Source organism: Epinephelus moara, chromosome 6, assembly GCF_006386435.1.
Source record: "Epinephelus moara isolate mb chromosome 6, YSFRI_EMoa_1.0, whole genome shotgun sequence".
Lineage (NCBI taxonomy): Eukaryota > Metazoa > Chordata > Actinopteri > Perciformes > Serranidae > Epinephelus > Epinephelus moara.
The window spans coordinates 34,017,466-34,033,387 of NC_065511.1; the positions used below are offsets into that span (position 1 = coordinate 34,017,466).

Genomic DNA, 15,922 nt, shown 5'->3' on the forward strand with positions numbered 1-15,922 from the left:
TGAAACTGGTTTATTCAGTGTTTGCACCAGCTTAAATCATCAGGTAAATATTATATCCGAGCTGCTGGGTGATCTGAAGCAATACTGTCCTATATGTGGTTGTTGAGAAACTACACTGATAAGATGTTCTCCCTTTTTGGCAGCGAGCTAGCTATGACCTGGCGGCATGACATGGATTTCATTGGTCAATAAATCCGCTGAAATCAAGGTCTATTCAAACTCACAAAATCAGCTAAATCCTACACACTGGACCTTTCAGTGGTCACACAGAAAGCTGAAAGTAAAGTTGGAAAATGTCACAATCCTTGGTAGAAAACTATTTGTACTGGTGCGTGTATGTGTGTGTGTGTGTGTGTGTGTGTGTTGTAGATTAACAAAAACAGGTGATTCATTCTGAGTATTACAGACAAAAAGTTCAACATTTCAAGTGCGTAATATGTGTGAAGGGCACTGAGTCGTCCTTCTGAGTTACACTCAGTGTGTAAGAGTGTATTGAATAGATAATGGAAGCCCGAATGCTGCTCCTGAAAAACTATTAAACAGTCATTCAAACCTCTCCTTAATGCTACGCACACACACACACATAGACCCTCTCTTGTCACCCCTCTCATCCTACCTCTCTATCACTCCTCCTCCCCTCCACTCCTCTCTATCCCTCTCCTCTCTCTATTTCCTTAATTGCAGCTTTCCTCCGTATTCGAACGGATCAATAGGGACAAACGCTGTGGAATGGCTGGGAGGCAAAGTGCCATCGATCTCCCCATCTCCCAAACACTACACACACATCAGATCATCAGGACACACACACTTACACACACACACACTCACACGCACACATACACACCTTCCCCAGGCTCTTGGTCCCCTCCTCCACGTTGGCAGCGGCTGTGTTGACGTTGTCCTCTATGCTGTCAATCTTCTCCTGCTGGGACTGATGCACAGGGGTTAGACACACACACACAAACACATATTAACACACGCACACACTAAAGCGAGCACATTCACCTACATAAACACACATGTGAACAGAAACCACCTGTCGTGTATTAAGTTTGTTTTTGTCCAAATTCTGCTCCACGGCACAAGTTAACAAGGGAAGGGTGTGTAATAAGTGTGTGTGGAGGTTGCAGGTTTATTCAAAGGAGATTTCATTGGGGGTGGGGTCACAGTGTGTGTGTGTGTATGTGTGTGTGTGTGTGTGTGTGGCATTGTGTAGCTCTCATGAAATATTCAGAGTGGCAGCTGTCTCTCTCCATGTGAGGGCTGGATGGACACAGTGACCAAACAACAAACCAGAGCCACTTTCTCTTCTCCTCTTCTTCCTCACCTTCCCTCAACACCACTTCTCCGTCTTTCACCTCCTCGCTCTGAGCAAAAAGTTATTCTACAGATTCAGGTCTGAGCCTGTTGTAAAACTTCTCTTACACATACCCACATAAAAGCCTCCTGTCATTTTGGTTTCAAAGATTTTAAACCTGTTGTGACTGAAGACGACCACGCGCCGCTCAGATTCACAGATCACATCGTCTTTACAGTTTCACCAACATGTTAATACTGCAACTAACACTTATTTTCATGGTGGACTCCTCTGGACATGACTTTATTCTACCTAATTAATAATATAACTGACCGCAGCACATCCTGGTAATTTAAATGTAATTATGTCAACCAAGGTGTGTGGGTTTGTTGTTTTTTTCTTTTTGTTTTGTGTCTGAAGTTGTGACGCCTGCTGTTCTAATGTTTCGTTAAGGTAGTTCAAAAACAATTTAAAAAATTATCTGTACATATTCAGAGCTAGAGTTATGCAACTATTAGTCACTTAATCGATTAGTCGATCAAAAGAAAATTTAATCGACAATTATTTTGATTGTCGATGAATAGTTTCAGTTATTTTTCAAGTAAAAATGTCAAATATTTGCCTTTTAAATGTGAGAATTTGCTGCCTTTCTTTGTCATTTATGACAATAAATTAAGAGGTCGTTGGGTTGTGGAGTGTTGGGTGGATAAAAGGAGTAATTTGAAGACATCAACCAGCAAATATTTGACATTTTTGCTTGAAAAATGACTGGGACAATTGAAAACAACTGTAGTGGTGTGCAGGTATCTCCTTTGCCGTTCTTTCTTGGTTGTCCATTGTAGCAACACGCCAAAGGTAAACTATTTTGTTGCCCTAAGTTGGCGCAGTTTCACAGCAGCTCTAAAACTTTGCAGATAATAAATTAAAAAAGAGAGAAAAATGACAAAAAAAGATGATTCAGTTGCTGTTTCATTTTCGGTTAATTAACTAATGGAATAAATGATCAGCTCTAAATGATGAGTTTAATATTTACCCATAATGCTGTCACACATTTAGAGTGTGTACAAGTTTCGATGGAAATTTAGTAAACATATTAAAGTGAAAGCGACTTTGTAAACACTGGCTGTCCAAACTGTCTCAATCTGAGGAAATTTAAACACTGATAATTCATACACGTCTCCAATACCAAACTCTAACTGCTGAGGAAACTGTGTGGTTGGATTGAAAGCTCAATTAAATGGACATTTTTTTATAATTTAATTTTACCTCATGATCTCGTGACAATTGCCCAAACGGTCAAATTCAGTAGTTATCAATGGTGAAAGCTAGTGCTCAAAGCTAAAATATTAATTAAATTGTGCATATTTCAGTTTTGGTAAACAATACAGTCATTTGTGGGTAAAAATTTCTAAAAATAAAAAGATATTTTGCTTCATTGTTTTTGCTTTATATTATGATATAATATCCTCTATTTTGAATGTATGGTGAAATGAAATAAATTAATTCAAATAAACTGAAAACTTAAACTGTGTACAAGCTTCTAATCAAACTGAAAAAGCAATTGTTATTAAACACATCAGAGTCTGGTTACTTGTTGACATTTTCCAGAGTAAATAAATAACATAGGAAATACTTGATAAATCATTCCATCATTTAAAGACAGGTATTTGTCAGTTTAATACAGCACCATCACATCACAGGCTTCTGATCGCGCGGCTCTAGAAGACACATTAAGTCAAAAACAAACAGATAAGAACACAGACACCGGAACAGCCGCTAACATGACGCATGTACAAACACAGAAACAACCACACAGTCACACTCAGTATTTCCACTGTGGCTGAGCGCTGGAATATTACTCCCTTAACAGCGTCTGTCACCCTTGAGACACCACAACAACATGTCTATGCTCTTTCTGGCCCCCACCTCATGACTGTTTGGTTTTTTTTTTTGTTTTGTTTTTTTACCATAACTACATCTTCACTCTCTCTTTCTTTTGCACCGTTAATGACTTCTTCACCCGGCCTCCCTGCTTCTCTCCCTCCATCCCTGAGGATAGAGTGATAATCTGAGCCGTCTGTTCTCCACCTGCTCCGATGTATCCATTGTTCCCCGCCACTCCCCCTGTGGACAACCCGCCGTCCTCTCCCAAATCCTCTCTCGCCCTTGTCTACTCCTCAGTCTCTCCTCCTGCCTTAGTGAAGGGCCTCTGGGGCCCCTGGCAGTAGTCCTGAGCCGATCTGTGTAACCTCCTCTCAGAGGAGCCTTACCAGGCAACACGAGCACACGCCGTCAAATACGCACCACTTCCTGGAAACGCTATAGGCAAACTGCCTCTGTCACATTGTTTTCGTTCACGGGGGTAGCCGTGCACACATGTGGACAGAGAAATGTGAATGTAGCAGCCAGGAAGTACACAGCAGAGTTGAGTTGATCATACTCACATGGACGAGCAGAGAGAACTCCGTCACCAAACCGCTCAGTTCCTTCAGATCCTGAGAGACAAAAAAAATATTTAATTTTGACGCTTTTCACACAAATCTCCAGCTACAGTTCCTCCAATCTCGGTGCCTGAGACTGACAATCACATTAACTAATGACAGCGCATATTCATTTGTATTGTATGCATCACAGTAGAGCCGCATGAAATAAGGGCGTCCGTAGGAACAGGGAAGAGGGGTCAATTGCATTAGATGATCTCGCAATAGCGATGAATAATGCATGTAACCATAGCAACGTTTAGAACAGCCCAAGGCACGAAACTACTTTCTTGTACTTTGCGTTTAATGCTTTGATTGTAATTCAATGTAGGCCTTTTTACGGAAAACAGTTTGATGTCCCAGCAGGAAAGGCGCAGGTTTAAATAATGAAATTAATGATGGCTGGGTTCCATTTAGCTGCTTTGGTTTCCGGGTCCTGATACTGTTCCTGCTGGCTCACTGTCATATATCACAGGGATACTTAAATAGAGCAAAGCTAATGTGAAAGGGATACTTCACCCCCAAAATGACCATTTGTAAATCAGTTAGTCATGCCGTGTTACAACAACAGCTTTTCTTACATGCCTCCACGGAAAACAGTAAACATACTGATTTACTGATTGATCGGGCAGCACTTTTAATAACAGCAAAACTATATAAAGTTTACAAACATGTCTCATTTATCCAGTTGTATGCTCAGTTCTTAGATTATACTAGACAAGTTGTGTGAGAGTTTGCAAACAATGTGGTCCCCAATTAATCAATCAATCAATCAATCAATCAATCAATCAGGATATTTACTGTTTTCCATAAAGACATGGGGGAAAAAGCAAAGTTGTCTTCATGAATTCAAGGTAACACGTCATGACTAATTGATTTGCAAAGGGCCATGTTGTGGGTGAAGTATCTCTTCAATGTTATTAGTGACACAACTGTGCGTTTCCTCCTACGACAAGTCAAAATATCTGCTGTGAAGAAGACCTGTTGTTTGAGGTTTTGCTAAACTTTCTGTGCAGATAACTTTCATAACAGTTCAACTGTTATTCAAGAAACATTTCATTCTATGTGGTTTATTTTGGATTTCCTTCTCTACCCATTTATAAGAGGTAAATCGTAGCAGTATTTCGGGGCAAAGTTTTATTGTTTACGACGGTTAAAGGCAGTTTAATGATGCTAAAAGCTCCAGGCTAAAATAATAAATTCCCCTCCTTTGTTTAGAATCAAAGAAAGACAAATATATAGTAAACATGGAGGACAATGCTATGTTACAAGAGCCAAGATTTGGGCCTGAAGATCTGATCCTTGTTTAATTTCATATTTTACAAGAGGAAGTAAAGCTTTTTTAACTAAAACCTTGTCTTGCATCTCAAGAATATTCTGTACACCTTGAAAAAAGGGTCTATAACACAAAAGTAATGAGCAACAAGACCAGGTTTACTTCAAAAAAATAAATTACTCTGAATTTAAGATAAGTATAAATAGAGTATGACATCCACACTGTATGTTAAGGTACCGCCCTCATACCTCTTCCAGGTTGTCCCAGGACTCAGCCGCACTCTGATCAGCAGGGATTTCTGGAAGCTGGAGCTGCATTTGCCTGCCAAACGCTGGCTCCTCGCACGCATCGTCATCTGCGTGGAGACTGCTGGACACACAGCTGGACGGCTGAGCGGCAGGTGGTGTTGCCGGCGCAGGCTGAGGCACGGGGTTAGAGTGCAAAAGCAGGAAGTCTTGTGCGGCGGCTGACGCCCTGTCTCTGACCGGCTTGACGAGCGCATCCAGAGCGGCGGCGTCTTCGGCACGGACCCGTGTGCACAGCTTCTCCATCTCTCTTATGTTAGCTCTCAGCTGCTGCAGGGGGGAAGACAGGAAGGAGGTTTCTCAGTAAGATTGAGGATAATGTCTGATAAATGTCAGAGGGGGACAGACAAGGAGTAAAACGTAAGGTACTGGGATGCTTGACTTGAGGAGACACATGGATAGACAGAAGGGCGAGTTAAATCTAGCCCTCACAGCAAAAACACACAGGTCACAGATGAGACAAGGCACACAACCATTTATATTAATTTACACAAAACAATTTCTCTCTTAACACAAGTTAACGATTTACACCAGGGGACATAAAATCAAAATGATCCTTAACTTTAAATCTACACGTAACTCATTTTAAATCCACAAAAAAATAATACTTCTGTTCATTTTGCCCCAGTTGAAAGGGAGTGCTCATGCTGACAGGTTCAACATCCCCGTAAACTCTTCTCGTGATGGGAAATGTGTGTGTGCGTCGGGATGTGGGCTTAATAAGCTTCACATATGAGGCTGGGGACCACAAGCCCCCTCATCCCACTGTGCCCTGAGGGTGACAGGAGGATTACATCCCAGCCATCAGCCCTGCAGGCCGCGGCCCGACCCGGGCTCAGCGGGTCAACGCACTGCCAATAACACATTCTGCTAATCACACAGCATGAATAAACATACATGCATACTCTCATCCTGGTGCGCATGAAACTGAAAAACACACTGATTAACAGTGCGACAGTCAGGTCAGGCACGTGTCAGCCTACAAATTAACCGTGAGCGTACAAAGCTCAAACACACAGACAGAGCGACCAAACACAGACTCAATAGTAGATATTCATGATAAAACAGTATTGACTCCGCTCCCCTGTCGCACGCTGTTTGCTGTGGCTGGCTGCTGTGGTAAAGGTGGGGGTACTGAGTCTGGGGTTTAGCTAGGCGCTAGGCTAGTGGGAGTAAATGTCAATCAAAAAGTAGGGGGAGGGACTGCAGTCTGTCTTTCTGGGAGGAGGGACGAAGGATGAACAGACTGAAAAACATTAGTTCACCTACTATCTATCTACCTACCTACGAACATCTGTCCATCTTCCTAGGATATAGAACATAAGCACACATGCACACACGTCCAAAGCAGAGTAACCCTACTCTGGATTAACACCGTGAAGACACAGGAAAGCACTCTGTGTGTGTCCCTGGAGTTTGCAGGGTAATGGTGAGAGGATGGGTTTGTGCCTGTTTGGAGTTATTTCACCTTGAGAGACATGGTGGCTTCCAGGCAACAACATCCTCTGAGACATTTCACACCCACCATGTGAACAAGACTGCAAGTACTAACACACAAGAGATGGTCCGTTTGAGGTCTGGTAGCAGCTCTTTTCTTGCCCTGATTTCTAAGAGTGAATTTCTATACAGAAAGTTTATTTAGTCATAAATAACTGATCTAGATTTGATAACAGACCAATGTTTTTCAGGCAAGCTTGTCCTATGTGAACAGATTTGCCTTAGTTATTCTATTTGCTTTCAACCACATCTCTTTGCCGTCATCAGATGGAGTGGCTCAGTTGTCACAGTGATGGTTTAGTTGTTATGATGTCACCTTAAAAAGGAATTTTGTCTGTGTAATAACAAGGGGTCATATATGGCGGTGCAGCAGGTATTTTGGACCTTGTGTTGAGAGTGTCAAGCTGCTATTTTTTCTGTTGATCTAACACAACATTTACCGTGCTCATTGTGGCGTGGCAGGGTTCAGCTGCTTTGTACGTCAGAGCAAGAACACGGTACAACAGTGGACAGCTCTCTCCTCCGCTCATATATTTAAGGGGTAACCTCAGTATATTCAATTTGGACGCTTTTTTTCCTATGTTTTTGTGTCTAAGCGAGAAATCATTTTTGAAATAAGTCCAGTATTGAGAGAGACCGCTGCAGCCAACTGAGCACCATCAATTTACATCCACTAAAAGTTTTTGCCACTAACAGTCTCAGATTATTATTATAAATGTCTGACAACATTATGGAAAGGATCCTCACAGAGACAGAGTAAGACCTTTTTTGTTCAAAAAATAAACAGCCCCAAAATCGGCATCACCAAAGCTACCAGACTCCATCAGAACAAACAGCAATTTAAGCATGTATAGAGCCAGCATATTTTCACATGTAACTGGATGAATTACGATCTCATTTCAACGAAACCAGAGTTGGTGATACCTGGATTAGTGGAAAGACAAACCAAGATGTTTTTTGTGAGGTTTTTTCTGTTTCTGTCGACTTTGAATGAAGTGTGTTTTACCATGATAAAATTACTATTTATTTAAATGGAGTCTGGTGGATTTGACAAAAGCGATTTCAGGGCTCTTTCTGAACAAACAAAAAAGACCTTACTCTTTAACAAAGAGGTCTTCCTCTGCGGGGGTCCTTTCTATAATGTTGTCAGACACTTGTAATAATAATCTGAGCCTGTCAGTGGCAAAAACAAACACTTTAAGCCTGTTTTGCAGTTGCCGGCTGCACTGTTTTGTCTCAATACTGGACCAGTTTCAAACATTTTGGACACAAAAACATAGGAATATAGGGTCCAGGTTGAAAAATACCACAGTACCCTTTAACTGGATGAAGACGCCCTTCACTGTCCTGCCACTGGGTTTAGGTTAGATTTCAAACTGGAAACACTTAGTTACCTCAAATCAGGACACATCAAGTTTCTCCAGAACTGAGCTCAGTGTCCAGACAGTTTGAGACAAAAAATATACTATGCAGTTGCAGGGTCATGCTTGTTCAGGAATTTCAAGAGGCAGTGATTCACATCATCATCCACGCAATGCTCACACTCACACATCTGCCAGGCTTTGACTTGATTATAGTGTTGACAAGGATGCTGTTTGTTGCAGATGTGTTGTGAATTTGTTCCACTGCTTACTGGTTGATCATATTGGGGCTCACGTCCTCCATTTCACAAATTAACAAACACACACAAACACTTATGCTTTTTTTTAAGTTCACAGAGTGTTATCGTATACCTGAACAGTTCTGCTGGCATTGATATGCTCCAGATGAAGCCGCTCCCATTGCTGGCTTTGTTGGTACTGCGAAAATGAAGGGAAAACTATGTGTTATCCATCTGTGGACCGGAAGTAAGAGTGTGGATGTGAGAGTGCCATCATGTGTCCAGCCAGATTTCAGCCGTCACCTTCAGTATGTTATTGTGGTGTTTCTGCAGCCTCTCCAGGTCCGTGGGTAGAGCCACTTTAATGAACTTGTGGATCGGTGCCTCCAGGCGCCTCAGTGTCAGCTTGTTGCCTTCCTCTGCCATGTGTCCTGCTGACTGCCCACAGCCAACACCTCTTTGTAACTTAGACACTGCACCTGCTCAGCTTTATCTCACTGCCCCCACACACACTGTAAATACCAGCAGAGTATGATTTTAATAAATACATAAATCAAATGAATAAACTCGGTGACACATGCGGGTCTGCCCACACATCTAAAACTGGCACCACCTCATAAGACTAATACATTTTTTTTCTTGCCAGCATCCTTGGAGGGAAAGAGTAATTGAAGTATTACTACTTACATCATACACTGACGGTATAACAGCTAGGCAGGAACTACAACTCGATCAGTCAATTAGAAGGCAGCAAAGTAGTCAACAATTTGGGGAATCTGTTGAACTTTTAAGTTCGGCTGCACAATTTCCAAAAATAAATCCTACTGCAATTATTTCGACAAATACTGCAATTGTGATATGAGTTGTCATGTTAGTTGAAATAGCAATTTTTGCATTTTATCTTCACTGAAAATTATAATAATGCGATTTTGCTGGGGTCTATATCAAACAAACATGCTCTCGTATGTCTGGAATATGATTTGTAGGCCAGGGCATCTCTGTAGCACTGCAATGCTTCATTTGTGATCATATGTTGTGACAACATTTTACGTTAATAATAATAAAAAAAAAAGCAGCTCCTGAAATCTGGATATCGCACTTGGCTATATTGCTATGTCAATAAACAAAGCACAAGCATACAAAAAATATATTTTTGGCAGGTACATAGATGAGGAAAGGCTGTGTTAGGGTAGTGCATACTTATTTTGTAACACTGGGTGGTACCTAGACTGTAAATAAACTGGGCTTATTACTTATTTAATTGGGTGGTAAATAGACTGGGGGTAGTTGTATATTAGTTGTAAATAAATTTGGGAATTTGTTGAAATAATACAAGTTAAAAGAAGGAATGTAAGAAAGGGGTAGTGACATGTAAGTTTCTCTTCTACCTACTCCTTTTCGAACACTGTTTTTATTATTTTTGGTTCAAAATAAAGTCATTTATTTTCATAATATTTTAATTAATCATAAAGCCTTACTTTTACGTCATTCATCAAGCATCCTCTCATTCAGTTTCCAGCTTCTCAAAAGTGCTGCTTTTCTCTGTCATATCATTTTAAATATGGGGTTTGGGATTGTTGGGGTTAATTGCTGGACAGAACAAGCAACTTAAATACATCACCTTGGGCTCTGAGAAACTGTGACTAACAATCAGTTAACTGAAAAATAATTGACAATTTAATTGATCATGAAAATCTTTTTGTTGCACCCCTACATGACACTGTGCCATGTAAATGTCCATTATACTTTATGATTCTTCTACTGTTTAGTCAGTGAGGGTTATTTATCTTAATGGCTATTAAATGCTGAAGCTAATATCAAGTCATTTAAAGTATTCTGTACACCCCAGTATAGATATAAGTTTTAATATGTGAGTCAGGAAACTTAATCTGAGTGGGAGAGAGCTGGTGACGTATAATTCACACACATACGCTTTGTTAACAGTTGGCTAGTTAGCTAAGCTGCTAAATGAACGTTCTAATAGCATAGCATGTAGCTGTTAGCTTAGTTCTGAAGCTAGCAGCATCTTGAGCAGTTAGATAACTCTTAATAGAGTTTAGCTAACTCACTGATTTAGCCAGACCATCTTGTAACACCAGTTTACCAGTCACCTGACAGATAAATGAAACTTAACAGGACATACAGAGACACTTACCACTGAAAACATCAATCCAGGATATGATTTATATTCGCTAAAGGCTGGCATGAGCCTCCATGGTGTGTCGGAAAGTACCGTTTCGCTTCATTTGCTCATTTTCAGCAGCACTTTCGCTTTTTTTTCCCTGACACTTGGCTGTTTGTAAACAACTCTCTTCCCAGTGCGTCCAAGAATAGTTTCCGACCTCAACCAGCACCCGCAGCACATTGTGTTCCTCATCACTGTGACCCGTCACCGTACTGTTAAACGACACGTCAATTTTTTTGAATTTTGAATAATACTAAAGTGTTTTTTTCTTGTGTTGACTGTATTTAACGGTGTTGTTTTATACCAGGGCGAAAAAACGTGCAAAAAGAAAAAATGAAGAAGACCTCGTTAAAATGGAGGGTTTAAGTTACAGGAGGCAACTGACCACCAGCTCCTATTATAGTATCATAATTTAATTTTACTCCAAATATTTGATCCAAATACTATGGGTTAGGTTTTTTTTAGGTAGTGTAGGATTTTATGACATATTTTTCTATTGCATACATACAGTATTTTATTTATTTTAATTACAGGTTTCCACCATATCAAACTTCTTTCTTTAACCAGAGGGACCTTATATCAATTATGTATTTTCCTATTTCACTGTAATTGTATTTAAAAAGCATTTTTCATGTTATATTCAAATTGTTGCTTGATAAATACAATTTTTTTGTAGTATGTGTCACATGGTCTTCTTTGTATTTTAAGTGAGAGCTGTAAATGTGTTAGTGTGACAACGTATGTGGTATGTTGTCATCCCAAAGCCAGAGCCACTTCTACAGTTTTATATTGCAGTGAGCATTTTGAGGTTTAAAAGGTGTTTAAAAAACAATGATAGTGAGAAGACATTCAGAACAGGTTAAAAAGTGAAAGTTTTTTTGAAGACAGTGATTGAACGGTAACATTTCGACCATATATAGGCCTAACTGAGAGTTGCAACTTTCAACTGAGAAATTTGTATGCGATTTCTTACTTAGGCTCCAAAATAATGATATTATTTGCAGACTGTAGAGGATGAAAAATCTCACTATTGCAAATCCCAGTGAAATATGGTCTAAATATGAACGTTAAAGCAACTTCTACAAATAATTGGTGAAAAAACATTCACTTTTGAACCATTTCTGAACCTTTTCACCGGTGACCATAGACTTTTTTTAAATGTCAATGAAAAAATGTTGACCGGTTTTAATTAAACTCAATATAAAATAAAAATGGGCTAAATGGATAAATTATAATAAAAAGTTTTTGGTGTATTCCATCATAATTACAACATTCTGATCATGACAAAGGGAAATGAAATTTACAGGAAGCGCTATAAAACTTCAATTAAAAGCCCAGTCCCTTTTACTAGCCCCTTGTGGCTACGAATTTTGACAGATAAACACCTGTCTCAATTAGACGCCTAGTCTGGTTGCCAAGCAGTTCGTTTTTTTTAATAGAAGTTCTTCAGATGTATCAAAGCAGGTTGTTGGTTTCCTCAAATTATGTGTTCATTCCTCGATTACTCTTGAAGTTATTCCAATTCCTTTAGTCCGAAAGGGTCCTCAGATTGAAAGAATCAAAATGTTTTTTCATAAAAATCAAATCGGTGGTGTTGTGTCGGTATGCTGGCTGCCGTAATCCTGGAGTGCTGCAACTTTCTCTGTCTCTGATGCACTGTCTGTCGGAGCTAGATCAAATAAATGATTCATAATAAGGTGACTGTGTTTCCCATCTTTTCTGAAAACCAGTGTTTTGTGACAGGAATTCGAGTCCTGTCCCAAATATAGGCCTATTGATATCAGGGATTGAAGTAAATAATAGCCCGGGCTATTAATTGACGTTTTACAGTGTAATTGTTAAATGATTAACAGAACTTTGGGCAATTTAAATACTTTCTTTTGTGGCAAGTCAAACATTTTGTGGGTGGGGTTTTGCTGGGGGCCCTTGGACTTCACAACCTCGAAATTTCCAAAATCCTGGCTACAGCCCTGCAGTGGTGTCATAATGTGTGGTTAAAGGTTGTCATTTAAATGACTCTGGGGTCACTGTGTGTGTGTGTGTGTGTGTGATGACGAGGTGGTATATACGTGTGACCTTTCAAAATGTGTCACAGTTACTCATAAAGGCTAGACTACCAAAAATAACGAGAACATGGTGATATTTCAAGCAGTGGCAATATATTGAAAATTCGTCCTCAGATCACAGCCGTGGTCCCAACAACACAAAATAATACAGTAATACAGTAACTGTGGTTATGGAGACGAGATGAGTGATTAGATTTAATGTTGCATATTAGCAAATGGTTTTATTTGTTGTCGTTTCTGTTTGGCTTGTCACAGTTGGCTGCATGTGTAAACAGCATCGATCCTGTGGAAAGAATCATGAATGTTTTTGTCTGTGTTGTGTTTGGGAGAAAGACAGAGACAGAGACTTGGGGTTCCCCCTCCTCTACTCTGAGATCAGCCTGCGTGAGTGGGTCTATTGCATGTTTCCACTCCTCTTCTTCAACACCTTTTACCTTTGACATTTAGGCCAACTCCCCACACACTCTTCCCTCAGCGGATGCTCCATGCAAGGGGCCACAGTAAAACACACAGTCCCCAGCGAGAGGGGATTTCCCCTGATGCTGTACACATATTGTGTGTGTGTGTGTGTGTGTGTGTGTGTGTGTGTGTGTGTGCTTGCGTGTGTGTGTGCGTGCATTTATTTTTGCTGTCTGTCCACTTCCAGGGGGACTCCCAGAGTTGCAGACTGAGGGGGAAGAACAAAGCTGACAGTGAAAGTCTAAATAGCAAATCATCAAAAATGTTTAGGTTTATGTGTCTGCCTCCGTGTGTGTGTGTGTGTGTGTATGTGTGTGAGGCTCAGGAGGACTCAGGTGCCATTCGTTTCAATCTAATCCAGGAAGTTTGTCAGCAGGAGAGGAAGCCGGCAGGGAGCTCCGTTCACTTCTTACCTCCTGCATCTTACTGTTTTTAAAGGAGGTGTGATCAACACATCCTGACAACTCAGCGGATACGGGCCTTTTTTTTCCCAGCAGACATCTTGACTTGTCATAGTAGGAAAAGCACAGGTGTTACTAATAACGTAAGCCATGACGGTGTGACAGTGAGCCAGCATGCACAATACCAGGACCCTGACGCTGAAGCAGCTAAATGGAACACAGCCATAATTCATTTTTATTATTTACACCTGTGCTTCTCCTGCTGTGACACCTCAAATTCAGATTTCAACATGCTGTGTGTTTTAGTAAACATGCAGGTTTCTCGTTCACACGTACACATCTTGATAACATCAGACTTAAAGGGGTCGTTTTGCATTTCTGAATGGATTAGGATTTGACTCTGTGTGTGTGTGTGTGTGTGTGTGTGTGTGTGTGTGTGCATATGTATTTGTGTATGTGTTCTAATGGGACCTCTAATTAAGACTCCGGGGATATCTGCTATCTGTCAGCACTAATCGATCGGCCAGGAGACTGACAGCTCACTATGTGCGTGTGTGTGTGGACAAGTTTGAGTGTGTGTGTGTTTCAAGCTTGGAGCAGAGCTCTCAGCTTCCTGGTCGTGTTATTTCACTTGTCACTCAGAGATGTCACTGTCGTGGAAATGGGATTAACACGTGTTCATTTGCACACATACAGTACACACTCACACCTCCGCAAAAAATAGTGTGAATTGTCTTTTTCCTGTGTGTTGATCAAATACAGAGATGTCACAATCTAGGACAGGACGGGTGTTCTTGCCTGTCATGTTACACGCAGACACACATGTGTACATACAGAGAAACAGTGTGCACTTCCTTGTTATTATTTACCACTAAATTTTCTACATAAATTAAATAGAAAAACTACAAAATAATTATACTTACCTTGGTTATTATTTACCACTTAAAGCATTTTGTGTTGTTAAACCTAAATATTTTCTTTTATTGGACAGGCAGTGGCAGATTTTTATTTTGCAATGTTGGCAGCCATCTATTAAATTATCATTATTGATGGTAATAATAACAATAATCCTGATTTTTCAACATGGGATCCACAACCCGTATGGGGTCTTCAGGGTTATAGCAGGAGGGCCTCCAAATTATTTGATTTGAGTTTGATTCATTACATTTTTTTTTCATCTTTTGTTTTTAAATTTAAATATGTTAGAAAATACACATTATTAATCCAACATAAAATTAGCAAAGATAAATTAGCCTATTCATTAAAAAAAACATGTTTGAAACTTGCAATCATGTGAGCTAGTTAACGCTAAATCACTGTGCAGCTAGCTAGCTAACATTTACATCCCATTGAAACATATTGGCCAATTAGCTGTGCTATTACTTTAACTGTACGGACATAGTGAGCCACAATGGATCGTTTTCTGACTTTTCAAGCGAGAGACTTTGACACACCGTCCACCTGGCGAAAGTGCTAATGCACCTAGCCATGCTACAGCTGCTGCTGACTTAGCAGCTACAGGCAAACGCAAACAAGACCCAATAATATTCAGAGAATTAACCCACGTGCAACTCAGTTTTATGAAGTGTATGTGGTAGAGGGTCCCGCTCTGTTCCTGCCTGAAAACTTTGAAGATCCCTGATTAACAATAATAATAATAATAATGATCACGGTCATCATCACCATTAAAACTGGAGCGGGGGCAGGGAGAGCTTGTCTAGGGCGCCAGATCTGCTAGATCGGGACCGTAGACAGAATAATATTTACATTTCTTGGGATTTTGTGTTGTGTCACATCATAGATTTAGTGTCTTCCACACCTGTATTCTCACTGTGACCTTTACTCTGGTGCACTTTTTCTTTCTCTTTCTTTCTCCCACACACACACACACACACTATCCACAATCTCACTTCAACAGTTACTATCAATCACCTGGCATGTGCACTTCCTGCTTATTATTAACCACTAAAAGCATTTGGTTTTTTTGCATTTGTGTTTTATTAGACAGACAGTGGTGGGTTTTTCTGTTAGCCACCTATTAAAATTAATAATAATTTTAATTTTCAAAGTGTGGGGTGGGGGGGGGGTTGCCTAGGGTGCCAAATCTGTTACGTCCGGCACTGTAGACAGAAACATATAAAAATTTCTTGGGACTTGTGTAACATCTTGCATGTGCACTCCACACTTGAATTTTTAGTCTGACCTTTAATCTAGTGCACTATTATCTTTCTCTTTCTTTCTCCCCCACACACACACACACACACACACGCTGATAGAGCTGTCCACAGTCTCACTACCACAGTTACTGTCAATCACCTGGCATGTGCACTTCCTGGTTATTATTTACCACTGGAAG

The 15,922-nt window shown here is 40.3% G+C and overlaps 1 protein-coding gene across 1 annotated transcript in view; it reads right to left on the minus strand.

The window, feature by feature from the left end:
* Nucleotides 1–10,825, minus strand: part of stx17 (syntaxin 17) — a 16,488-nt gene extending 5,663 nt beyond the window's left edge. Inside the window, exons 1-6 of the mRNA XM_050047292.1 lie at nt 10,611–10,825; nt 8,759–8,967; nt 8,589–8,654; nt 5,302–5,628; nt 3,742–3,792; nt 845–931 (exon numbers count right to left, since the gene is read on the minus strand). Of these exons, the coding sequence (XP_049903249.1) occupies nt 845–931; nt 3,742–3,792; nt 5,302–5,628; nt 8,589–8,654; nt 8,759–8,881 (654 nt within the window). The 5' untranslated portion in view covers nt 8,882–8,967; nt 10,611–10,825. The remainder of the gene's footprint in view (nt 1–844; nt 932–3,741; nt 3,793–5,301; nt 5,629–8,588; nt 8,655–8,758; nt 8,968–10,610) is intronic.
* Nucleotides 10,826–15,922: the final 5,097 nt, after the last annotated feature.